Source organism: Strongylocentrotus purpuratus, unplaced genomic scaffold (genome assembly GCF_000002235.5).
Source record: "Strongylocentrotus purpuratus isolate Spur 01 unplaced genomic scaffold, Spur_5.0 spur5_scaffold_5, whole genome shotgun sequence".
Classification (NCBI taxonomy): domain Eukaryota; kingdom Metazoa; phylum Echinodermata; class Echinoidea; order Camarodonta; family Strongylocentrotidae; genus Strongylocentrotus; species Strongylocentrotus purpuratus.
Genome location: NW_022145611.1, coordinates 22,071,652 through 22,099,586, shown reverse-complemented (window position 1 = coordinate 22,099,586; position 27,935 = coordinate 22,071,652). Strand labels below are relative to the sequence as shown.

The window sequence follows — 27,935 nt, the reverse complement described above, 5'->3', positions numbered from 1 at the left end:
AGAGAGGACGGAAGACATGAGATGGAGAGAGAGAGAGAGAGAGAGATGAGGAGAGATGAGGAGAGAAGATGGAGTATAGGTAGAAAGGATGTGCTGGGAAAGGTATGTCATCTCGTATAGCAAACTTGACACCGTTAGAAGAACAACATGGTCCTTACTGGATGTCCGGGTTTGACTTTGACATTGACTTTGTAACCCATTAGAAGAAGAGATTCATTCGTAAGTTCAGACCATGACCGTTAGAACATTGCTGTCCTCATGGTAGAAAGGATGAGAGGGTGATACCCATTAAGGTTTCTATACAGACACTCTGATTAATGACAAGTGTAAAGTACATACATGAAGTATGACATGATCTGCATTTGAGCCCTTTAAACGATAATAAGAAATAACAAAGATGTTAGATTAAAGGTGCATATCAAAAATATTTCATTTCAACTAAAAAGACCAGAAGAAAATCTTTCTAAAGAGAAAAGGTGCATGAAGAATCTCAGTAGAAATAAATAAACATGAAACGAAGGGCATCTATAGCTCCTGGCTTGACAATGAAGTATAAAGCTAAAGTACCTGCATGAAAACCAATTTGGGTTAAACATCACTTTGTGGTAATCTGATATGGTTGTTCTCTAATGATGATCACCATTAATCAAGAATATGACATCTCATTTTACCCATTTAGATTTGTTCCCATTCATTCACCACAATACTACCCAATCTACCATCTCATACAGGTGGGTTGGTTCAAATCATTCTACTCAACCTCATCCTCTTGTTGAGATAAATCATATTCATAAATCCCGTAACAGCCTAAGGCAACAAGCAATTAGCTGGCAAATACTGACTACACCAATTGCGAAGTTTTGATCAAGCAATAACTGTCTGTTGTCATGATCAAACTTCTCCTTTTCACTCACAAATTGCTGCCAATTTTCGTTGGGCAGAAAAGAAAGGTAAGTGAGTAATTTTGCAAGTATTTTCAACAGTACAAAAGGATAAAAATTTCCCTCTAATCCTTGCCATCAACTTTAGGAGTTTCCAAACGATCTTTGACATTGATGAGTCGCGAACAGTGGAAGGTGCGACCTCCGTCTGACCCATTTCTTTGTACCCGCCTCATCTCCCATCTATGGTTGCCTTAATGCATTTTTGTACAGCTCATTAATTCGCGTGTGATTGCGCTCTTCAAACGCAATGTTCAAGAAGAGGAGACAGAAAAACCTTTATAGAAAATGGATCATTTACATCTATCCAGCAACATAAAAACTATTCTCAACAATAAGAAGACAACCACATCACCTTAGTCTCCAAAGCAAAAAATAAATAAACGCTTAGTTTGGGTTTGAGTTTCTGGTACCTTTTTCTCTAGTCAGTGTTCCATTGGGATGGGTTTGATTGTTGCGATCACACCCCTGTGAAATTGGATAAAGCTATCCTGGCTCCTTGAACTAATTAGGAGGAGTCGTATGGTATGGAATAGAACTTAACAACAGAAAGGATTTCTGAAATACAACAGTTTCATGACAATCTCTGATCATGTCTGGCTTGTGGCTTTCGTATCTATTTTTGAGAACTAACTAAAGCCTTCAGGTCTGTTTGTTAAATGTCTACAAGCTACAACATTATGAAACACATAATGACTCAACAAAAACAGACAAATGATTGTTTGTGGACTTGTATCTCATTCTCTCTCTCTCTCTCTCCCTTTTCCTCCCTTATTCCCCCTTTTGTTATCCTTCTCTCACTCTCTGTCAAAAATCAAAACTGACAGAAATGTAGTGACATTCAATCAAGCTTGAACATGATTGAATCATAATCATTCCATTAAACCAACATCACCAAGTATTGAAGATGGGCTACACATGTAGACCATCCTCATCACCACCACCTTGACAGCCATTAGTAGACTCCTCCTGGATGCACCGCATCGTCATACCAGTTCTACAACTAGGATGTGTTACTATGTCATCACCAACTTGACACTCATTCACCCCATCGAATCATCTACATCCTTTAGAGAATATAAATAATCATTGTTATTCATGAAATAAAGTGATGACATAAGTCTTCAAGCCCATACCTTGCAAAGAAAGATGCTGCCGCTGAAGAACCCGTCACTGGTGCTGTGATAGTATTGGTAGGAGCAGTAGACTGACGCATTGCCATGGCTGCTGCTGTGCTAGTACCTGTCACTGGGCCTATTCCAGAGGATGTTGTTGCTATGGCAGCAGGTACCTGATGTCTATCTTGAGGTGGTATATAGGTGAGACTCTGTGGGACGGTTGTCCTCCCCATGGGACCTGCATTATTGCCGACAACACCTCCTCCAAAGTTACCCTGATAATGAACAGGAAAAAACAAGATTTTATTAAACTTTCAAAAATATAAATGCAACAATTTTCTTTTAATTATCAATTCATTAAAATGTACAAACATTCATACAAATTTGAATACAGAAATATAAACCAAATGGTGATTTCAGAACATGGCAAAAATAATCATTTTGTGTTGTTTTTTTTATCAAGAAAAATGGGTTAACTTTCATCCGATGGTCATCTTGAATTGTAATCCTCTTACTCCTCCCTCAAAATCTTCAATCAAATTTTCTCTTAAATTGCTGTACCAGATACACCAGTATAATGGGCGTATACATGTATATGATTTGTCTTCTGTTTGTTTGAAGCTCAGGCAAACAAGTGTAAATGCATTGTGACAGTTGGGCCTCGGCAAAACAGAAACAAATTCACTCCATGGCGGCGGCTTCTCTTAGAGAGAGATAGAGGAGGGCGGGTTACTTTGTCTGATGGAGCGAACCGGTCATGATTGACGACCTACTAGCTCAAAACATCAAAGTTGCGACTTAATTTCTTCCCCTTTTCTTTTTCTTTCTTTCATTGCATTGTTCAGGTGACCTTTGACCTTGTGTGAACTGGGCTAATCAAGAGGAATATTGTTAAATTAGCCTGGATAGTGTGGGAACATTCAGCCCATCATACACCCTCCTTTCATTTGTTGAATCCCTGGGATTATAGGACCTTAAATTTATCGTCTGTCAAAGTGCCAAAAATAAAGTTATATATTGGTGGTGCAACTGAATTTACACTTAAATGAAAAACTCTTGAATTCATATAGCAATCTTTGTTTTACTGAGGCCTCTTCTATGTTACATATTATGAAAGAAAGGGGTGTAGGCCTACACCCTTGGCAAATATGAGAGGGCTTCAAACATGAAAGAAAACCATCAGCTGGTAAGACTGAGTAGATATTCTGTGCAAAATAAAGCATTATGATCTGAACTAGTGTTGTGCAGGTCTCTAATGTATGGCTTTAATATCTCTGTCTCTATTTTGGTGAACTTTGTATGGCATGGTGTTACTTCAGAAAGTAGACTACTGTCAAAGTAGTTCAAAACATGACACAAAATTTAGAAACCTAAACACAGAGAAGATACATGTATCAATAAAAGCCAGTGAACTCCACAGATACTCTATTCAAATTCGGTCAAGGCCCAACTCCTTTTCAATCCAAAACAATAATTACAAACAAATATCAAACACAAGCGATAAAGATGAAAACTGTTTTGGGCCCCCAGGCGGTATCTCTGTACTGTACGCACCTTTCATCTTTGCTTTCAAATCTCGTGAATTTTACGCCATTGTGCATTTGGGAGACTCCAAACAAGAACTGAAATTGAAACAAATTTCTGTTGAATGGGCATGCACTATCAGCTCAATGATTTCATGCCATTTGACAAACAAGTACACAGTAGCACAATCAGGCTACAGATATTTAGACATCACTGATGACATCTAGACGAAGGCATTATATTTCATGAAGTCAAAACTTTATCAGTTTCAATATGGATCAATATTCCACAGCAGTATGCATAGATCATTAATATTGAGCCTAAATTACCAACAAAGATTTGGTAGAAGAGCAATTATTAATGTATAATAATAGTGGATCACTTTCTGAAAGGTCATAATATGGGGAATCTTGTTTGGGGCATCTTGTTTAAAGTCTGATCCTTTGACATTTGTCCATAATGATTAATGCATTTCTCACACTATAACACTTCACTATAACACGTACCGTTGTAGCACAGGAAAGAAACATACTGATGTGAGTACACCAAATTATTTCTGATGGACAGGTTCTGTTTTCAGAAAATCTGATAATACAAAAGAATCAGTTTGTATCTTTTAAAAGAGGATTATCCTCTATCCTCATAACCTAGCAACAGATAACAACTAACTCTCAGCTAACCTAGCAACGTCTTGTCTGTAGAACGAGAAGTCACAGGTGTCAGGGTAGGAACTAATTGAAGCTTGTCTAATTCATCAGCCTCGTCACATCTCTATCTAATTAATATGACACCTCTTACTATCTTTTACATCAAGCTTGATGGTCAATATTTATTGGCAAAGGATGGATGAATAAATTATCACACAAAAGCTAGCCAAGCTTGTGTCTCCTTCATGTTTCACCAAACATGATCTTTGATCATAACAAAGAATCAAAACATGTTTTGTCTAACATTCATTCATTCATGATCAATCATACCATGTCTTTTGTTATTCCTCATCATTTCAGAGTTATATGATATGACTTTATTATCTCAAGTCAGCAAAACAGTTCCCTACATCATTGTCTACATGATCTCTTTTAATGTCATGAAGACTTAAAAACAAAAACAAACCTAGAGAGAGAGAGAGAGAGAGAGATAGAGAGAGAGAGAGAGAGAGAGAGAGTACCATTTTTCTGTTGTGATACACTCAGAATTACTAGTACAAAATATTGGAAATGGTTTAGTTACCGGTATTCTAAATTCTGTTATGACATACACAGGTTCAGAGACAATAGATAATACAGATTACAGACGGACACATGAACAGAGTGTGAGATCCAAGAAGTACACTGTACTCTTCGTGCAGGGCTAGAAGTCTGCACAAAGCTAGAACTAATTCTCCTGGGTCCCAACTAACCAGGCAACAAGAACGCGCTACTTTCTTTAATCTTGGCTTCACAATTCTCACTTCCTTGAGACAATCAGCAATGGGATCTTGACGATGATGAATTGCCTACCCTCCAAAGGTAATGAACTTTGGAGCAAAAACTCTTTTTTCCTCTCTAAACTATGACCCCGTTTCTCCCGGCCTGAGAAGTGCAGCACATGTGATGAAAATGAAATTGAAATTACTCACTAAAATGTGTTTGCTCCATTCTCCCATACCCTCTGGATTGCCAAGCAACGTACAGAAATGGGACATCCAAGCCAAATTTCAGTCCCTAATACTGGAAGAACTCTACTCCTTTGTTTTCTTTTCGGGAATGATGGATAACAGATCAAACAGAGAGTGCAGTCATAAATAGCAAACGCGCGATGTAAGCGTATTTGGTTTTAATGGAAGGGGACGCATGGGAAATGGGTACTCGTCTAGGTGCCGTATAGATCAGAATGGAAGAATTCACCAGTCATATTAGAAGAAAAAAGTGAGAATGGGGCCGACAAACTAATATTTGATAACTGATTAAAGAGTCAAAATAGGCTGGGCATGTGGCGTGTGTCTATCAATGATGTCTTCTAGATCGGTAAACCTTTGAATGTCATTTCATTGTCCCTCACCTACATTCCTAGTTATTTCTTTTCTCTCTGACAAATTCAAATATTGACCATGGACTAAATACCAAGAATGAGACAAATGCCTGTAACATAAAATGATTAATACAGGAAAAATAGTAAAATATATAATAAGAACACAAAGCGTGACTCAAAATTGAATTTTTGAAAGCGTGACAGACATGCCCTCGCTATCAGCTACCAAGATACCAGTCGACCTGGTGGAACCCATCCTTGAGATGCTATAGGCTGTTGGCAAAGTGCACACACGTGTCGTCTTGAAATCGTAAACTGCTTACCTTAGGTCACCCAAGAATCATGAAATTTCTACTTGCAAAAACAACAAAGAAGAGGTCTAACTTGCCCCTGGTCAAGTTTACTCCGTATAGTCCCAGGTCATCAGCAAGGTTGCTTCTGAAGACCCTCTAGCTATTGATAGTTTGACCCCCCTCATCGACTTGAGGATCTGCCAATCAAGTGACACACGTTTCCACCATGATTGATTTCCATCAAATCTAAGTTGGTTTCAAATTATTCTGGAAACTCAGTACCTCATTCAAAACTTCCTCGATATTCTTTTAAAAAATTGGTTTGATGATGATTTTCATCCAAAAGCAGTTCGGTTTTTGCACAAGGCACATTGTTTCTCAAGGCTTATGTCAAATGCATCATAATTATGGTATGTATGCAGGAGAGGGTTTCATGATCTTGCCTGTATTCTTGTGAAGTTAAACAAGGGGCAGTAACTAGTGACCATATGTCTTGAATTCATTTGCATATATCTGAAGTCCAAACAGAACCACCTTGGAATTGATTCTGAAGCTAGGCAGGATGAAATTGTTGATGGCAAGCTTGGCTTGGTATGATCTCATCCTCCTACCAATTCATTAATTCCCCCTCCCTGCCCGGCGCTACCTTCTGCTTAGATGCACTCATTAGCATCACCATCATCGCTGGACAAACGTGTCCACTACCGCAAGTACTTCCTGCAATATGCCACTAAGATTCTCCACTACGCCCCCTCCTCTTAAAACATGCCAAATGGCTTGTTCTTCCCATACCCAAACCACAAAAAAATCTTGTTTCTAGATAATTGCAGAGGAGGCGGGTTATTGAACTTGAAATAATGTGCAGAAGGTAAAGAGAATCCCCATCAAACTGTCGTTTAGGATCATTCTGCCCTTTCTATAATTTGACCCCACATTTGAGAGCTCAGTGCAATCTCTGTATCATCACATATACCCACTCTGACCAAATACCATAAAATTCTACAATGAAAACCAGAGTGGTCAAGAGAAAACTGACCGCACAAAAATGAGTCACAAATCGAAAGAAAGATAAAAAAAGGACAGATTTTTAAAATCTTCTCTGATGTATTTTATCTCCCTGTTATTTCTAAAAAATGCAAAGCTGGCCTGACAGAAACATGTACTTTTAGTCAACCATAAAGAACTGGTATCGCAAATTTCTGTGATTTGAATATCACAGAACAACTCATCCTGAGTTGTATAGAATTCAGAAGGCACTGACGGTTTAGGTTTTAAAAAGAAAACATTTCAGTTGATGCTAAGAGCCTCAAATTAGCTGACTAAATCAAGAATTAATATGCAAAATCTTTTAGGATAGTTAACCTGAAAGTAATAATATGAATAACAAATCCAATCTCAATAAGCAAGAGGAAGAAAAAAATGTCTGAAAACTCATAAGAATGATGTTTCATGTAATTTGATAGTTTATTGATTATCCCTCATTGATTAGTTATCATTCCTTAGTAAAGGGTATAACCCAGTAAGATAAGATGGGTGAGGTCAAAAGGTCATTGATTTCACCATGATCAAGTCCCTCTCTGACAATGTAGCGCTTGTTCACCATGCCTCTCACTAATTTGGTGTTGGGTTATCTTTCACGTTTTTTCCTGCAATAATTTTTGTATTAATCCTTCAGGAACCAAGTCTTGAATTTCAGATATTGATTTTGGAACTCGACTGGAGCACTGCTTCGACGCAATTATGAGACAGCCTGGTTCTGGTGGAGTCGTGTCGATGAAATATTCATGAAGTAGAAAACAATGGTGTGGTTAAGTCTTGTGAAGCTGAATGATGACTGGTTGTGAATTCTAATACTAAAATGTTTCTGGTTAGTCTCTTCTTATCCTTCTATCAGTCTCCATTTCTCTTCTGCTATCTTTCCTTCTTTTTCTTTTTCTAGACAGTGAAATCCTAAGATGTTAAATAAATCCCCTCTTCACAAAAGGAGGTCTCAGCTTATTACATTCAAGTGAAAATCTTCAAACTGATGAAAGAATCTGAGTATTTTTACGGTTATTTTCTTCACGTTGTCCACATAAGGTTTTTAGCATAATCTGCAACAATAAAACCGATTGTGATTTTAATCTAATATATGTTTTTGACAAGGTAGTACGTGTTGATGCCAAGCAATATTTGCTTGAGAATCGGAGTGTTTGGTTTAGCTTTATTCAATTAATCAAGGGCATACATGCCTACCAAGACCCAAATCTCATTCGCATTGTAGTAACTGAAGACCTCTGTATGTTCTTCAAATTTCGGGGAGGGCACAGAGAGGAAAGACGATCTCCCTCCTGCCGCAGAGAAATCAATTTCCGCACAGGTTGTGTCGCGACACCACCGCCACCACCGCAAGCAACATGATCGGTCACGTCGATGTGGACCACAAGAGGTTCTGCACCGGTCTGAAATTACCACACATGCAGGAATATACACGTTTCTGAAATAAAGAAAGCTCTGATTTCTTTCTTATGGAAAGGGGAGAGAGGGTAGGAGGGCAACTAGGAAATATACATGATCAATTTTCATGCATTATTCATGTTATAAACCTGACTTGTATGGTTTACAATACATAAATCCTGCTCTTGAACTCTCGTTCCTTCCACGAGACCCTCACAGGAACATCAAATAAAACTTTAATTATAATATCGGGTGACCAATTTAGGAAAAGTCAATTCTATCTTATGTCTGGTCTGTGTCTGGTAAATAAAGATTCTAGCTCCAAACTCATCTCCTTGATGAAAATCTTTGAATGAAAATTAACACCCCTATAAATAAATGATTATAAAGGGTTAATCAAGGAGCTGATTCTTTGGGTTAATGCATATAGAGAAAGCTAGTAGATTGGCTCCTCGGAATGGCATCCTGAATGACGGGTAGATGAGACCGGCATCAGGACCAACAAGGGGGTAAAGTGGTCGGTATGTATACCTGTAGGTCACCACAGGTTCACCTGCAGACCCTGTGGATCAAACAAGATATGGAGCAAGCAAGAAGAGACATCCAATCAGCTATTAACCCTTTAGCCACAACACTTCACCCTACTCCTATACCACCATCTGACTAATACAAATAGCCCACAGGGGGTACGGAAGGTATCCCACCGTGCCTTCACGGCTGGCCGGCTCGGCTCAACACCGGTCCGAGTCACATCCAAGCCCTGCCCAACGACTCATGAATGCTAATTCAGGTAATTCGACACCTGGCGCGGCTTACCCCTAATTTTTTGCACCTCCGTATTTTCTTCTTATTCTTTCGTGTGGAGTGGGGCGTTATTCATGCATTTTGCATTTCTACAAACAAACAAGGATTTGATATGCATAATTTATTTATCAAAATATGATAAATTTGATGATGGTGGATTTGTTTATCATCAACAGATATAAGGTAAACACTGATGATATTAAAGGGTTCTGAGTCATCAGCATTAGCATCATCATCAGAAAGCCATTGTACGGATGGTATTTGAATTAAACATAGACCGATGTGCACAATAAAATACATGTAGAGTACACATAGAGGTGTAGTGGTCTAGTGGATAGGTTGCTGGACAATGAACCACAGGGTACATGGTTCAAATCCCTGTCACAGCACTAATGTCCTTTGGCAAGCCATACATCTACATTTGCCACACTCGACCCAGGTGAGGTAAGTGGTTACCTGGCAGGAATTAATTCCTTGAAATGTGAGAGTGCCATAATGGCAGCCATGCTAAAGCCAGGGTATTAGTTGTGGTGTGCCAGAAGATGGACATGAGCGCTTTATAATTATCATTATTAATTATATATCTGAAATAAACAAGTTACCGGTAATAGCCTTTTAAATATCCATGAATTTCAAAGCAGAGACCATGGCCAAACTATTGTAGTTCTCTATATCTGATAAAGTTTAAGAAGTTTAAGCCCTCCCTCCCCCCTGATATCTGAGGGTTTTTTTTTTTAATGATTTCATAAGTTATTTGGATTTCTGGTATTAAAGGTAATAAATCTAGATTATCAGCCACATTTCCCTAAAATACACTCTGTTTTTAAAGTACAACCTAACACCAAAATCATTTTTTGAAAATATCATTTGGGTGTGAATTAAGCAATCCAAACTACCACGTTAGCAAATAATACCAAGTTAGCAAATAATACAATAAAATGATGTGAAATACAGTTCATCATGAAGATTACAGAAAAAATGAGGACGAGGTGCACCGTAAAATCAATGAAATGCCCTTAATGCTATGCATATTTAGAGTCTAGCATCCATTAAGACATTTGTTGAAGGGTAAAGAATTGTATGAGTGATGATGTCATAGGGCCAGGCCGTATATTGGATTTTGTGGATGACTGGAGGAGGGTATACATCCGTAAGGGCCAACTAAGGTCTGTGCGGAGTACAGCCAAGCTATCAAGTTACTCAATTAATTTCATCTCCTTTTCCACCATCAACAAAGCCTTGGGAAGATGCATACTTCCACCCTCCTACTCGTTTCTTCTCAAAATGTTTGCGAGGAGAAAAGTACAGGTGTATACTTGCTTGCATAATGGTGGAGAAGTTTTAAGTATAAAATGTCTTTATTTCATGGATATAACAAAACAGAAATAAAAAGTTGGAGTTTGGTTATAGGGGCATCACGTCACTGCACTACAAAACATGGTATAGATTTAGAAACCATCGAAAGCCATGATGAAATTATATGAACTTTAGTTTTTAGGCATTCATGAAGAGATTGACAGGGCACAGTGTATACTATCAGTAAAATTCAGAAAATGCATTTTTTGCCCAAATTTGGTTCTTGCTGTAAAATTCCAATCCTGATCGTCAAAATTCAGATAACCATTTCACCTTCTTGTTCAAACAAAATTCAAGCTCCTTTCATTGATCAAGTTCCCCAAATCCATTAATCTGTGATGAAAACCCTTTGAAAAAAAGTTCAAAATGGCTTTAACACTTGAAAATTCATGAAAGTTATCCTGCACACCTATATCACTTTTCCGCTTCCTTTGTGAAACAAGTCAAAGCAAATACATCCAGTGGGTTCCAATGGAATGTTTCTGTTCAGATTGAATGAAAGTGAGAGAAAGAGAGTCATCATGTTTGTAGATAACAAACATATTATCCCTTTCTTATCCTGCATCTAGCTCTCGATGGAGGAGGGTATAGTCAACAAAATTTCTTTCTTTACCACCCCACACATCTACCCCTCCACCCCTGCCCCCTTATTGCCCTCTTTAGGTGTGCTCGTGAGGGGTGTTTCTCTCAGAATAAGGCCAAAAGATTACCTTGTTTTCACTGAAGATCTTCGTCAACAGAGAAGGGATAAGCCCCATGCTCTTATTACAGAGACAGATTGGAGGCTATTTGATCTGTCAGTGTTTTACCTCTATAATTGGAACGAAAGTTCTTCACCCTCTGCAAATATGGTATACAATATAATACATCCATATTCATTTCTTCTTGATATTCTATATCAAATATTCCAGAATATTACTCTTTTGAATAACACCTTTTCTCCTGTCATTCATACACCTAAAGCACATGTGTTAAAGTTTTAAAACAATTTTGTTTTTCTACCCTCAGACATGAGAGATTATTCCAGTAATCGAAAGGTTACTAATACTATTCAACCACGTCCATTGTTCAATTAATCACTCACTTTTTGGGAGGTAGTTCTTATTTGTAAATATAGGGCTAGCAATCTCCAATTAAAGTGTATGCATTGATATATCACGATTCGTTGAAAGCTTCATCAGTAGTCATTATTTCTTCTATAAGACATGTCCAATTCTTTCTTTGATTAGGAAGAAGAAGGGTAGAGAGAAGAGCTTGACAGGGATCGATCCTCTTGATCTACTATCACCTCCCACATTTCAACAACACCCGTTAGAAATCAACACACAATCATAATAAAAGACAACTTGAGCTGTCAAAACCCTGGAATTGATTTTTGGTGGTGTGGGGGAGCTCTCCCAGTGTTTGGGTGCATAAAGACTCTCGCTGTCACGGTTGATGGAGTCAGACGCAGACGCCTTTCAAACCCCAGATTATTTCGTGCTTTAACGAGTGCTTGTTTGAATCCCCAAACAAACACCGTAATAGATCAATGTAACCGCTTTAAAATCAACAAATCTTCTTGTAATATCACTCTCTGTGTGTCTATTCACCCCCCCCCCTCTCTCTCTCTCTCTCTCTCTCTCTTTCTCTATCAAGTAAACAAGTAAAGAGAAGAGAGGAATAAAGAGGGAGGATTTCATACTTATGAAGAAATCATAATACCTTGCAATGAGATGGTCACATTTCATGTCATCAAAATGTAAAACCTGGAGACCAAGTGCATTTTAAAGACGTAATTAAGTAATTAAGAAGTAATTTGACAATATCAATGTATACAATGCATTAAAATACAGGCCTCTATCCACTTCAATGCTTTTCCTTTAGTACCACTCAAAGAGCTTTACATTAAGTTTTTTTATGGGGGACATCTCAAATTTAGAAAAAACTACCCGGTATATGGGTTTCGCTTTTCAATTCAATTAAATTCAATCAAGGTTTATGAAAGACATGAATGGCAGTCATAGACTGAATTGTACATGCTCTCACAGTGCAGGTAATATACAATGATGAATTCTGAAGACTAATTTGCCCTAAAACCCCTGTAATGGTAGAGCATTGATGTATACACAAAGCATAGGCATAGCCCAACCCATCAAGAGCTTTTAATTAACTTCATAATGACTTTAAAAAACTTGGGTTAGTTGTATCAAACAATCAATGCTTGAAACATGTCCAAACAGGTTGTATTGGGTGAAGATGAAAGTAGAGAGTATCATTCCTAAATCCCATTCTCAGGTTTGAGACTCTTTGTATCAAGCTAAACAAACAATACTATAGAAACTATAAGCTCATTTTAGAAGTCTGCCTGATCCTTATACACTCAGGTAGGGTCTCTCTCTCTATATATAAAGAGATGTCTTTAAGCTTAGCTGATCCCAAGGGACTAAAACCCTAAACCGAAATAGATACCCACTCATATGAATTTAATTAAAAACAACAATCAAATTAAAAACCATGACGAAGTAATTTTTAAACTTTTTTTAAAACCATATTGCTCGGCTGGATTCAAAGTTACATGCATCGCCACAGAAATCGGTATTTACAAGTATGTGATCATTTGAACTAGAAATTGCTGATTTATTTTATTTATAATAACTTTTAAATATCATCCAAAGTCTTAATGCAATGATTTTGCTCTTAGCTCATGCAAATCTGTTTCCTTTCCAAAAAATTCTTTCAAAATGTTCAAAAGTAGCTCACTTTCCATCTGAGATAACTATGCAAGATGAAGTTGTACAATTGATTGAATCCATAGTGTTCCTACAGTATGTAAACTTTGGAAGATCTTCTTCAAGGAGACGTATTTTAGGGTGAATCAGTTTGCACTTTAATCCACAGAGTCCTGTTGGAAGACTGAAAAGATGAAGGCATGCGGAACACCACATAGTAAGCCTTGATTGGAGGCATAACCTAAAAGGAAAGGCTAAAGGAAGATGTAATTCTTTATCTACTCTCCAAGGATGGTCTTTATTATCGGTGCATCTTTATGGCCATCTCCTCTTATCCTCTTTGTATTAGTGATGGGAGGGTATCCTTTGAGGGCATTGACACCTTCAGAGGTGAAACATTCACTCCATACATACATATACCATGTCTGATTCTTTTATTATGGCCCGTTTCCTACTCGATTCTCCCACTCCCGTACAGGAACAAATTGGTTCCTATAGGCAATGGCTTAATATTCTGTTTCCTACAAATTGGGATGCACCAAAAATAGTAAAATCTAAGTTCAGAGACTATAGCATGTTTGAAGCTAGGGGGCATTAGCTCATATACACTCAAGCAGAGTTTAACACCCCTGTGACAATAAAGAGACAATATCACCAATATGATGTAGATAAATGGTTTCAAACATGTAGAAACTGTGGTACTATCTGCTAGCTTGTTTTTGTTTGATTGACATGGAAATTAGATCATCCCATTAATTTTTATTTGAAAAGTCAACTTGCAGATATTTGGAAACTAAATTTTTTCCTTTAGTACAGGTAAATATAAAATAACGAGCATTTCAGCCTTCTCATATGAACTAGATCGATAGCAGGCAAGGCAATGAGAGATTAGATAATCCTTTTAATCCATCCAAAGATCATCTAGATTTAAAGCTTTGGCCATGCATGATTCCTACCTTTCCTAGAGTTGGGATTAGGTTGGTAGTAGTGGTCGATGAGACCACAAAAGAAAGGCAATGATATAACAATGTTAATCTCATTAGACCCTGGCATCAAGATGACCCACATTCTAGTTTTTTTTTCTACCAATCAATTTAAACAATGAAAAGTAAAGAAAGAAGGGCCATTAATGGGGTCATGTTAAGTCATCCTTACAGATCTATGTGCATGAATAAATAGGAACATCAATATGTTTTCCACCACAAATCGATATTGTTTAGAAGTTGCTTAAAGTCTTCTGCAGGTCATTAAATCCAGAATCAATTATAATCAATAACTTTACTTTAGATGTGAATGTTTGTACAATTTTATGACATAGCAATCCATTAAATCATTTACATTTTATCACTTTTCCAGATTTGTTGTCAAAATGCTCATAACAGCAAAGAGCTGTGTATGTGAATGTTCTTTCTTTGTTTACAAGAAACATGTATCATGTTTATCAACATGTTTATCAACATGATACTGTCTGCATGTGAAACCATTCATTATGAAGTCATGACAAGTTCATATACTGTTGACACACACACTTTCAGTGCTATAAACCTCTACCTTCAGGCAAACCAAATGTTGCTCTCTAAATTAGATTCATAGTATGCAGTGCCATTGATTTACAAAATAGGGAAAATCAATCTTTCCTCCCAATCTCACCAGAAAAAGACCATTGGCAAACTGAAGCAATCTAAAAATTAACTAGTTTCTACTTGACAAGAACTAATCCAGCAAATACTTGAAGGAATTCTCGTAAGTGTGTTAAATCGACTCTCTTTAAATCAGGAAAACCTTGATGTTGACTTTCCAATTTAGTAGGGTAGTATGAAATGCCACATCTGATTGCAAGCCGATACCCAGTGCCGTGGAGATAGCTAAGTGAATGCAGATGTACTATGAAGCTATCTGTCATATCAATAATTTATGTGTGTAATGATATTACTCTGGTCTATTAAGTTGTGATGCACTTTGATGCAATCTTTAGAAATCTGTCTATTTTCACCTTTAAAAATATTCATCTTGGACTAATTTTTATTTTATCTGACATTGGTTTCTTTCTCTCACTGCTATGGGCATAAGGGGAGAAAAGATAGCCTGCTGTATAGGGACAGATACACTTATTCAAATATTTCATTGAAATAATAGGTTAAAAAGAAACACACATAAAGTACATCCCAAGTCATGTCAAACAGTATTGATGATTGCTATAACACAACACTTTCAACTATTTTTATGAAAATCATTGTGTACCAGTATTTAAAATATTTAATTATACACTGTCTGCAGAATATGACAGATAAACTAAAATTGTTTTCCTTGTTTCACATATTCTTATTTATTTGATTATTCGGCGAGTCACTAGTTTCTTGTCATTACAAAACATGCACAACATTTAATAAAATAAATGTTCACAGAGTATGTTTTGATCCTTTCTATTGTATAAAGTCTACAAAATCCAAGTGAAAAAAGATTAAAAGAAAAATATCAGATCAGAGGAATTAAGATCAGGAATTGTATAAACTGTTTTGGTAACTTCCTGCGCCTCAGACGGTACATGATGATATACAATAGGTATGTGGTGCCAGAAGTATTAAATCCTACATGACTTCACTAATCTTCAACAATATCTGCTATTCACTCTCATTGTAAAGTAGGTGTTACAAAGTTTAGATCCCCTTTATTACATCAGACTGCTCTCCTTCATCTATCAGACAAACCTTTACAGCGCTGTCTTGTTTGCATTCGGTAATGTTCGCAACGATTCTGCTATGAAATTGTGGTTTCCATTTGACGGCGGCGGAGGAGTAAGTACAACAAAGGCGTCTTGCAATAAAGAACCGACAAAACGTTAGCACCAGGGGTTTATGTATCTTTGAATAAACTAAGCCGGACCACAAGCGTGAGAAGGAGAGGCAGAAAATAAAGGATAACCCGGCAACGTCATTCATAGATCATCGCCCGAGAACGTAGACACCCTGTCTACATCAGTTTCTATAGCAAATCTTATGGACATAATGCTTATTAATAACACTTACTACCCTCTACCATTCAAACAGTACACAGGCCCCTTGTCATCTTGTATACATGTCATGCGTGGAGATTTCGTAGTTGTTGTTGTTCCTACTTATGAATCATCTTTTATTCTTTTATCAAGCATTCAAATAGAATACTGATATCGAATTAGCACCAACTTCCAAAAATATTTTAGTATTGAAAACGGCTCAGAGAGATATAATCTTGAGATGTAAAATATTAGTATAGGGCCTACAATTGAATTCTTTATTTTAAAAAAAATCTCATAAGAAACACATTAAGATACTAACACACATAATTTAAGGGACATTTGGATGCTGTTTGCTTATGTCACTGATAAAACCCTTAATCAATCTGAGGTGGAACAATTTTTTGTGTTTATTTAGGACAAAAACAATATCTAATGATACTTCCTAGTTATAGAAAGGCAATCAGAAAGAGTAAAGCTTTAAGGTCTAAACAAATATATGTTGTATTGCCCTTTAGGTGCCAGCACCTGGGTCGGTCAGTTAATATATTTATTCATTTAATTTTTTTGTGTGGCTTTTTTCCCCTCTTTGGGCTGATATTTTTCAGTTTTGTTTGTCTTATAAAAATTATTCTAAAAAAACTTTAATAAAAAGCTGACTTTAGATTTTAAGATTTTGGGGTCGGTCGCAAAGGATAATACAACAATTTTTTGTTTAAGCCTAAGAGTTAAAAAGATTCTTGCATAATTGCACAAGATAAAATATCTAATGATATTCAATGAAATACCATTGACAGTATGATCAAAAATAGACTTCTATGTCAATGAACCCTCAGTTTGTTTATCCCTAGATATCGTAAAATACACAATGCTTGCTATTCATCATCCACAAAGAAAGAATGAAGAAGATTTAATTACTCTCTGTGCACATACTTCCTTAGTTCTTTCGTTCATTGAACTCTGAAACTTATCAAATTCATGATCAGTTTCCAGTATTTTTATTACCTTTTTTAAAAGCTCCATCATTTCTGAGAGTTCATTATTATCTATTCATTTGTTCCTCTTCTTTAACTTTCTTGGATAAAATCTCAATTACACACAAAAAAACAATAATTAATACGGTCATGAACCTTTACATTGCAATTCAAACCCTGTTATGATAAATGGATTTGGTGAAAATAGCTCTATATAAATGAAAATAATAGTAAATATAATGATCACAAATTTTTATGACTCGATCACACTGATGGTAATGATGATGACTGTACTTTCAACATTATTACTAGATGGAAAATGCTCCAAAATGATTGAGAAATATCCCCCTTGTAAAGATGCAACTGTGACAGCAATGTTGAATGAATTAGGAGGAAAACCAAATTGTAATACTCACTCGAACACCAAACTGGTCTGGTACATGTTCAATGTATATTTCCATGTTTTTCATCCAAAGAGAGATGAAGGCATCAAAAAGATCAATGAAAACAGTCCTGCGGAGATTCCCTAGCTCTGTATTTAAATCAACATGTTTCCCTGTTGTAACAAAAATGTTATCTCCAGCAGAGCAAGAGCCATCATGGTTTGAAGAGTTTTGATTCTCTGGATTAAAAGTCCCGAAGATTGCTGGTGGTTCTATTTATAAATTGTTAAATCTTTAAGAAGCTGACAGGTGGATAAAAAGAACCGTAAAAGAAAACCTAAGTAGCTTCCAAAGAGACAAAGATGCTTGACAAGATGGAGAAACCGAAGCAGAAGAAGCTCCTAACAACAACCTGCACCTCTGATATTAATTCTCAAAAAAGATATCCTGATGCTTTCCTGTCAAGTGTAAGGCTCCAAGGTGAAGTGAACTGAAAGACAGATCTTCATCATCCCACGAGCTGGCGCAATTAGCTTCTTATCACTTCTGCTGCAACCACCGACTCTCAACTGATCAAGAATAACGCACCCCACGTTTACCCCTAACAATCCTTACACAACCTGACTGAATGAAGCTCTATCAACTGGACTATGGAACAGTACTATTGTGATCCATCATATCTCTTCGCTCACTCGCTTGTTGGCCCTCTTTTCATTACTTCTCCCTTTTTTCTACTTTCATAATACTCTGGCTTCTAGACATTACATTGGTTTACACTGTTAGGTTTCCTTGCTGAAATGGTTTGTGTACATTGTAAAGCTCTAAGAGAGGTCTGAGAGAAAGACAAACACCAAGGCTGGATCCTCCCACTTGAGTTTCTTTCTATTATTGGACAAAATTTATAAACAGGATAAGTGCTGTTTCTTAAATAGTTCAAAGAGAAAATTGGTGAAAGCATGTTTGCATATATGTCTCCTAAGGTCTCTCTGATATAAAAATCTATCTATAAAATAATTAAAAAGAACATTTCTCTCCTTCATTTCCCTCCTTTTCACATACCATATCACCCCTTTTCAATGAGTGAATGCAAAATAGAACAGTCCACTCCTAGCTACTATTTTAGGTACTGTGATTGGTGGACTGGATTGCTCATGTTTATGCATAAGGCAGTTAGCCAGCAGTCTTGCTGTACACAGCAATGTGCACTGTCAATGATGAGTGAGGAGAGGTGAGCTGATATTCTACAACTTCAGACCCCATTACCACAAAACTAACTTTATTCTCCTAAACAGTTCACAAAAACACACATTATTAAACATGTCAATTGTGTCGTCACCTGTAAAAAATGGAATTCATAAAAACATAAAGCAATATGTCATACTCTTCATGGTGTGATGAAAATTGGAGAATCATTATGAGAAGCATTCTGTTGGAAGCTTTCCCATCAGGGCTTGCCCAAGATTTTTATCTGGATGTATGAGTCAGAGAAATACTTGCAGCTTAGCTCTACTGGAAGAGGAAGAAGCAAGCAGTTATGTTCAAAGTAGCAAGGAGTTATTCATGGTCACCAGTCAATATTATCAATATTTGGTAGAAAGAATGAAAAACCTTGAGTACATGGGGTGTCCATGAGTAAGAGAGGGCAAATTAGTAACAGCCAACCGGTTTTCTTTATTAAAATAACAACTAATTTATTATAAATTATTTAAGTTATTGATATTTAATCATAGCGTTAAAAATGGAACCATTTTTTGTATCATTTCATTTTTCTATGTCTTCTATCTTTCTGCTTCATCAAAGCTCTACGAGTCCAGAAGGAACGATCATCATTAACCCTTCAAATGCTGTAATAGCATTTTATTCTGGAAATTAGTTCTAATATTGCATCTATTTTTATTTAACAATGGAATGCCCATCTCTTTCTTGAAATTAAAAATTAGTTCATTATTTGTGATATATGAGATATGACAAACCATTGTTTGTAAAAACTTTGTCTAAAAAAAATAAAATATTCAGAATTATGTTATATTTTTTACAGTATAAACAGATTTGAGATGAGTTGGCTTTGGGAGCTGCTGATAATCACTGGTTTTATAATCATAAAAATGATACAACTTGTTTGCTGCAGTCCTCAATGTATGTCCTTTCCAGGAGGTACTCTCGGTCAGTGATCCCTAACTTTATACCACCATTAAAAGAGAACAATACAACTCAGACACCATAACAACAAACAAAGCAAATGGAGTACTTTACCCCTTCAAAACCATTATGTGAATATTCACCCAAATAAAAGTCTGTATTTGCTCCTCATCCCATACAGTACGTATGTCACAATGAAAGAATAGAGGTTAAATGGAAGCTTTTCCAATGGACTTTTAGCACCTTTGTATCAAGACCCCCTTCAGAACAGTGTTACCAGAGGTGATAATAGACCCATAGGGAAGGTTGTACACTGATGATAAAAGAGAGAAGAAAACATTCACTGTACTCTAACTCCATACTAGTACTTGAGGTAGAGGAGAAAATCCGAGTGGCACAATTTCCTTTGAATCTCTCTACATTTCAGAAGCAACACAAAGAGAGAGAAAGGTTTAAGACGAGGGTTACTTTCAGAGAAGTCAACAGTTTAAAAAAAAAAATTGATTTGGGTTGAATTTTAAAACATGTCAATGACCTTTCATTATTAAAGAGGAAGCAATATATTCACCATCCATGTATATTTAGATCCATGAACATGCAGAATATTTCTAAAAATCATCCATGATACCTGTACTACTTGTCTAAGATTTGTCTGACTCAGCACAAAAAGAAACTTGTCAGCTTCTGTTAGACAAAGAGGGGCAGCGAAGAGTGGACAACCTGGATATGACAAATCAAATGCAAAATGCAATAACTAGGTATGGAATGAAAATCCTTCAAAACAGAGTGAAATATACACTAGAAACCTGTATGACATTGACATGTTTAGCCAAACTTCAAAGAAATTAATTCTATGACCATCATTACCATACACGTTGTTTAAATCATATTCTACAGCATTCTAACCAAGGAAAACCCCTTCATCAATATATTTCATGAATTTGACAAGACTTGGTCATGAATCACTACCTTACTCAAGAAAAAAAATTGAATTCAAAATGAATATCAATTTTGATTATTTTACCCCAAAGCAATGTAATCGCAAATGGACATACCTTTTGGGGATGTGATTTGCTACTTTACTACAAGCAAGTCTATGAATACACCTAGCTATTACTTGATGAGGGAAAGTGTTACATGACCTGAGGATAAGGTAAGCTATTTGCCTCTAGACTCGCATCACTCACACTTGTTGCACAAGCGAGGGGGCTAGACGATGTGCTTGGGGGTGTATCATCATCATCATCATCATCTTTTGATGGCGGATGATCGCAACAATAATCATGGCCCCCAGCTCATCTTAACCACATAAACACATGAATCATAACCACTGCCCTGTAATTCTGCCACCATTTCTTCTTCCTGTCTCTTCTCATCCGTTTGTTATCATTACACCAATCGCTTAGCCCATCAGCAATTTAACAAATTTGCAAACCACGGAAGGTGATCAGCATAAAATATCTGCCTGAATTTCCAGCCTGGGGCAACTATTAGTATTCTTCAAATTGATTTTCTTTTGTTGTTGACGTGATAGAATGCAAAGTTATGTTTTGCCAGTTATTGCTTAATAACAAATGGTTAGAAAGCTGCAGGCTAGTTGGACATGGGGGAGTGGTGGTACGTCTGGAAGGATGGATGAGCAAAATATTATCTGAGATGACTGAGGAAAAATAAAGTTTTCTAGCTGATATATCATTTAATGAGTTATGGTCCAAATTTCTCACTTACCGCAAATCAGATTTGGAAAATTTCCATGCATATTGATTCAGCAAGTAGGTTTATAAGATAGACAGTCTAATATTCATTTGATATTAAACAAAAATATTAAACAAAAACATTAATAATACAGAATTAAGTGATTTAAACTTATTACAGAAAAATTTGTTTGTAAATATAATACAATTTGCAACCATGAGTCACTTAATAACGTGTCTAAAATCTTTTTCATTTTACAGGTTCAGAAATGTCAGAGTATCCCAAACTGAGTCTAGGAAATCATATCTATGACACAATTTCTGATTAGAAAATATGACAAGGGGCCAAACAAATTAATTTGCCATTTATCAAGCTGGTGTATATTTTCATGCTTTCTGGTTCTTATCTTGATTCTCTGAGGAATTCCCTGTTTAGCATCACCTTCCCACCTACAAAGCAGTCCTACTGATCTAAGAACCTCCTTTCAAATCACCAAGAGCTAAAATAGAAAATTGGCATTCTAACTTGTCCTAGCATTCCCCTAAAGACTAATGACTCATTTTGCAAGATGCAACTCAATCCTATGTACAACCTCTCGTAAGAAGGAGAGAGAAACAGGAAAAGAGAAGCCGGGTCGTTTTTCTTTTTCAGACCCACAAAAGACATCCTCCACTTCTCTTGGATCATGACAGAGCAAGTTAATCGAACATAAACATTTACGTTGGTGACCTGAGCGTGCTTCTCCCTTGTGAAACAGTGTCACACCTGACTCCCTCGTAAACAATTACAAATCTTCTCTCGTTGTACGGGGAATAGAGGTGGTTTCCATTCTTCCTTTTCTTCTCATTACGATGGAGAGGAAAGAGAAAAGAAGAACAATTCACAATGGATTTGAGTGCCATGTCTGAGCAATCAAGGAGCTCAGACTGAGAGGTGGGTTCACTCTCTATTTCCTGCAAGTGCGCTAGTATTTGATGAGTTTTTGAGAAGGAGATGGGAGAGAAGGATGTCATTCAACCCAGCCTGGTTTCCTGACTGGATCACTCTGGGGATGCAAGCCTGCCTGTCTGCCTAGATGACTGGCTGGTTTGGAGTAGTGCAAGGGTAATGCACTGGTGGCCAACTGGCCATCATGGTAGAAAGATTTCTACAGTTGCAGACAAGGCTGTATGAAGACATTTGTCTCATAAAGCCCTTACATTAGCATTATACAAAGTTGAGAAGATGGACCAAAGTTACCATGCAAACTCCTCAACATAAATTTCATGAAAGAATTCAAATTTCAGTCAAGATATTCCCAGATGAGTCTGCCAACTGCTAAAATGCTTCCTGGCAGTTCCTGCTCTATTCCTAATTAACTCAAGACTAGAATGTACATATTTCTAAAACAAAGCCCTTTATTTATTGAATATAAATTAAAACATTGAGGTATTCCTAATGAAAGAACATATGACACATTTCTACTTTTTCAAGAGAAACATCTTCCTTTCTTTCCATTCATTTCACTTGTTAAAATATATTGACTTTTTCTTTTCCATTGAATGAAAGTGCCCTACATCATGAAAGATGCAAGAAAGACAGGCAACTTAGGCGATACTATATCATTTTTTGTGTGCATATCGTTGAATTAGTCAATAACATGTAATTTCAGTCACTTGTGTTCAATAAAAAATGTGTCGACAACCAACACATGGTCAATGACCTTAGTTATTGAGATGAAGGTTAAAACCACCCAACAAATAATGAATTAAATATGTCTTTAGGTTAACAGGTTAATGACACAAGAGTTCATGACCCTTTGGCTGACGAACTATTATTAATATATGGACCATACAGGTCATCTATTAAAACAAAACTATTCTACCTAGCTTCATCTTCTGTTGCCATAGAACCAAGGAGATTTTTTTTTCTTATGATGACAGAAACTTAGTTTGAAGTGTTTGCATGTCGGTCATCTTCCACTAAGAAATGGAAATCTGAGAAGCAAACTTTGCTCAAAGGCCCAAATCTATCTTTAGACCCAACTCTGCACCTGGCATGTTGGCCTGTTTGTTTAGTCCTGTTTTAATTACAGTGACTCACGTTAATCCAACTCATTAGAGGTTTTACACTACACATGGATGCCTGTTATGATTTGAATAGAGCAATGGGCATGGTGACCCCATTATGACAAGGGAGATGTAGATAGGGCACACACTTTAGAAGTTTAGTTGGCCCATATCTGGTGACAATAAATGTACAGTGTAAGGCCATTACAAAAAATATACATGTTTAGCGTCCCCGCCTGCTTCCTTTGTGGGGGCAGCCTCCTTTTTTTTTTCTTCTTTTTTTTCTTTTTTTTCTTCTTTTAAAGACAAAAAGAAGAAAAACTCTGCTAAAACGGATCTATTTCTGATTGGAAAAAAAAAAAAAATGCCGGCGGCCATCTTGAAAAAATAGCCCGACTGTCAGGGAAAATGTACCCGATAAGTCGTTTTTTCTTCCAAAACTTCTTACTTCTAAACAGATGGTTCATGGTGCTTTTTTGTGCTCTTCTAAGTTCTATGTGTCTTCTTGATCTATGAGAACTTACCTGGTGTGCTGATGAGAGCATGGAGCTAAGCTTTGGATGCGTCCACCATGATGCTCCAAGACTTTCTTCCAAGTACTGCTGGGCCTGTAGAGAAGGGGGCAATGCTTGCTTACGAGCTGCTGCTACAGCTGCAGCTGCTGCTGTCGTATGCTGTCCTTTCACCTGCTGCCTAGCGGACCGATGGTGCTGCTGGGCGGCGGCTGCGCCATGGGCGTGGTGGGCGTAGAGGTACCGCTGAAGAGACGCTAGGTCACGGGATCCTACCAGACCTGATAGACGACCGATGTTTGCAGCATCGTTCTGTGCTTGTGCTTCCTCAAGCGATTGGACCATTGCAACAGCCTCTCCCTTGAGTTGGTTGACGTGTGTGGCACAGACCTCACACTTGTCCTTACTCCAAGCTTCTAGTAGACTTCTGGGAATGTGAAGCCTTTCATATAATGCAGAGGAGTCCTGTTAAAACAACAAAAAACACAACATTCATTAGTAAATTACTCACCACATGATGAATTATTGGATACCATACATCTTACTCAATTATACATATTGCAATCAGGATCTAATAAGGTAGCACTAAGTATACAAGAGTATCAAGCTGCCACCAGAGCTGCAGCTTCATTGTCACCATTCGTAGTACTAGTAGGTCCATGCTTTCAACCTCCAAACTCAACTTGTGAGTTGCTAACCCATCTGCCCCATGCATTCAACCTGTAATGCTTGGCTTCTCAAGGCTGATCTCATCACATTACTCTAGACAGGGTATCTACTGCGACATGAAGCTAAACCAGCACCTGGAGGACTGCAGGCATTCGCGGAAGACTGGTCTTTGCTGATATTGTGTTATCTCAAGGGACTCCTGCTAACTACCTAAGCTACAGTACAGCACCTAGTAAACACCATAATTAGCCTGGCTTTCAGGGGTGTCATTTATTTTTCTCCACAATCTTCCTATTCACTTATCCATGATAAAGGCATGAGTGAGACTCTCATTTCTCTCAGAGAGAAAGAGAGAGAGAGAGGAAGAGATAGATAGATAGAGAGAGAGAGAGAGAGTGAGGGGGAGAGAGAGTGAGGGGGAGGGAGAGAGAGAGAGAGAGAAAGAGTGAGGGGGTCATCAAGAAAGAATGAAAACAGACATCTAGAATCCAAACTATCTGAGGGACCCGCCCCCATCCCCCCCCCCCCCCCCAGTTCTCTCTCTCTCTCTCTCTCTCTCTCTCTCTCTCTCTCTCTCTCAAATCTGCCCCCCCCCCCCATGATCAAAATAGCCAACCCTTCACATTTTCCTGCCTAGCTTTTTGTTCTCATTCCCTTTCTTTACTCTCTACCCCTTTCCATTCTGAATGTCAATAAACTCTGTTATCTGGATGTCAACAGGAAACAGTAGTAAACAAGTCCTTGACAATGATAGAAGGCTAATAACAAACATTCCCCTTCAATATCTTAATCACATTTAAATATTTTAGAAAGTGTTATTTTTTATATTTTGTTAAATGAATGTATTGGCTGCAATAATGTTATGAAAGCTAGAGGAATTCAATATAAAGAAGAAACATGAACGATTCTCCCTTGAATGCAGCTTGCATAAAATTTAATAATATCCCACTATCAAATACAATCTAATCTTGACATATTGAAAACTGGCATTTTTATCATAAATTATAGATTAGTGTATGACAATTGAAAAATGCCACAAAAAATGATTAATTATATATGTTGCTGATACATGACCTTTTTGTTTCATAATTGCAGGATACAAACAAATTTAAACCTGCCCTTGCATAGTAATAGAAGGAAATGGGGATGAAGGTCATACAAGGAACAAGTGGTGAACTTTGGTCCAACAATTAGATCCATATGTTGTTGACATGTACTCGATCATTCATGTGCATTGCATGCTCTCTTATATCAACAACAAGCCACTTACTCCTGAGTGTGCTGACTACCTTGTGCGAGGTCACTGACAAGCAATCAAATTTAAAGGCACCATCATTTTACCTATTTCTAAATTTTATTCTATTGTGACATCAAACATAATCTATTTCAAAGTAGTTAAAATATTTGAAACATGCAATGGAAATTGTGTTGTTCTTACAGATATTATAGCAATTCACTATTTTGGGTTATTAGAATGAATGTCTTTCAATCCAACACCAAAACTAAAGGTTCTTCTATGACTTATCTTCGTTCGACTTTCTTCACTTTGGAACACAAACCTTACAAATGTAGGCCTACAGAATCACACTTTGATTTACTTTTCTCTAAATACATCAAGATGTATGACATCACAGAGCTGCCCACAAAGTCTTCTGGTAAATACACATACCCATTCAAACAAAGCAAGAAACTTATGACGTACATGTATATATCCCTCTCCCTTTCATAGTTCATACTCAAGTAAGCGATAGGATGTCAACCCACTCGTTCCCTCACATCATCCTTTCCTATATAGTACTTCCAAATATGCAATAGATACCTCAAGTAGAGCTTGAGAATAGGGTAGCTTTCAGAAAGTTCGGGGAAATGTCTTTATTTTCAGAACAATTACTTGGTTGTAGCAAGGTCCATGGTTATAGCGAAGTGGGTTTCAAGATGCCAGAATAGACGAGAGAGGAAAGTCATCAAAATCAATCTGATATCACTAAAAGATCAAAAACAGCTCCTGATTATGGAGGCAGTAAAAAGGCACATGCAAACAAAGATCAGATCTTTCTCTGTCTTATGACAGTGAATCCACTTCCACATAACAACAGAATAAGTGAGATAACATTGTACTTACATTAATGATAATCCAGGTGAAAATTAACAAAATGCCAATTCTTCAAGCAAAAGTTTTATGGATGATCTGACACAAAAAAATGAATGGATGAATGGACAGACAAGGAAATAGAACTGCAAGACAAAGTAGCTCCACAAAACAACTGAATGGATGTATGGACTAAACACCTATTGACTTTCCCCAAATCCATTTACAACTCCCTGGTCTCCTCAACAAATGTTTTTCTCCAAAGAGACTCAAGTGTTATGCAATCGTGTTTACTTCTAATCAAACTCCTGCATGCTGCTGACTGGAAGGAAAGAGCATGGACCTATGTAGTAGTAGTAGGTCAATGGTGAGAGAGAGGAGGGGGGCAATGAGACAAGGGAAACAAAGTGGCGGAGTTATATGTCTTGAGTGTCCAGTGACTGGAATTGTTTACATCTAAAATTAAGTGGTATAGCATCACCATGAATGGAAGTAAGAAGACAAAGGAAATAGAATAAAGCTTAGATTCCTAACTGTACACAGCTATCTGATGTAAAGGCAGAGACCTGCCAATCAAATGAGGTGACAAGTACCTCATAATCTGATAGACAACTAGCTAGTCTGGTCATACAGACCACGAACTTAGCTGATATGTTGGGCTTCAACAATCTAGGATGCCACAAATAATTTGATGGGATAGTACAACTTTACCAATCATAGGTAATGCCGATGTCAAAGACAAGCTGACCTTGTACTTAATGGTAAGAAAAAACTTGAAATTCTTACGAACTTACAAGAATGTTACAAGAGACCCACCTGAACTTCTGAAGACAACAACAAGGGTGAACATATAAATGACATGGTGGTAGACTGGAAAGTGGGCATATATATTTCCATCATCAAAGTCTTTCCATGACAATTCTTTCATTCACTGATTCAGAACAGATGAGAACACAATAATGGTACACTGTCGATGAAAACAAAGCATATGTCTCAAATTACCATCACCTCCTGAAAGTCAAAACTAACCATCATCAATCCTATTAATGCTGCTTACTCCGAAATCAGGCAAGCAGGCACATAGATAAGGGGGCAGGAGGAGGTTTAATAACTCCTGATTAAGCACTATTGTACTTGGTATCACTGCTAATACTACTTATAGAGATCTTCTTCAGAAGTGTGGTTAATATGCAAATCCACTTTGCCTTTTTATCAATGGACATCCCCTGTGTGAATTCTAC

At 37.2% G+C, this 27,935-nt stretch overlaps 1 protein-coding gene across 2 annotated transcripts; it reads right to left on the bottom strand.

The window, feature by feature from the left end:
* Positions 1–42: 42 nt before the first annotated feature.
* On the bottom strand, positions 43–27,401 carry LOC115929676. 2 transcript variants are annotated; one of them, XM_030999462.1, is made up of 3 exons: positions 26,728–27,401; positions 23,949–24,401; positions 43–2,334 (listed from the first exon to the last, which is right to left on the bottom strand). In XM_030999462.1, exons 2-3 carry the CDS (start codon positions 24,279–24,281, stop codon positions 2,038–2,040), a joined length of 630 nt encoding a protein of 209 aa, XP_030855322.1. In that variant the 5' UTR covers positions 24,282–24,401; positions 26,728–27,401; the 3' UTR covers positions 43–2,037. The 2 variants fall into 2 exon arrangements, 1 of the variants encoding a protein (XP_030855322.1); XR_004066663.1 differs by lacking the exons at positions 23,949–24,401; positions 26,728–27,401 and adding an exon at positions 17,576–19,164 and having other exon boundaries at positions 2,221–2,334.
* Positions 27,402–27,935: the final 534 nt, after the last annotated feature.

What these genes read in the sequence shown, in the direction of transcription:
- LOC115929676 (XM_030999462.1), bottom strand. Translation starts at nt 24,281, where the DNA reads ATGGTCCAATCGCTTGAGGAAGCACAAGCACAGAACGATGCTGCAAAC. An exon ending in TGCTCTCATCAGCACACCAG is followed by an intron (nt 2,335 to 23,948) that starts GTAAGTTCTCAT and finishes GTTCATTATCAG; the next exon opens with GGTAACTTTGGAGGAGGTGT.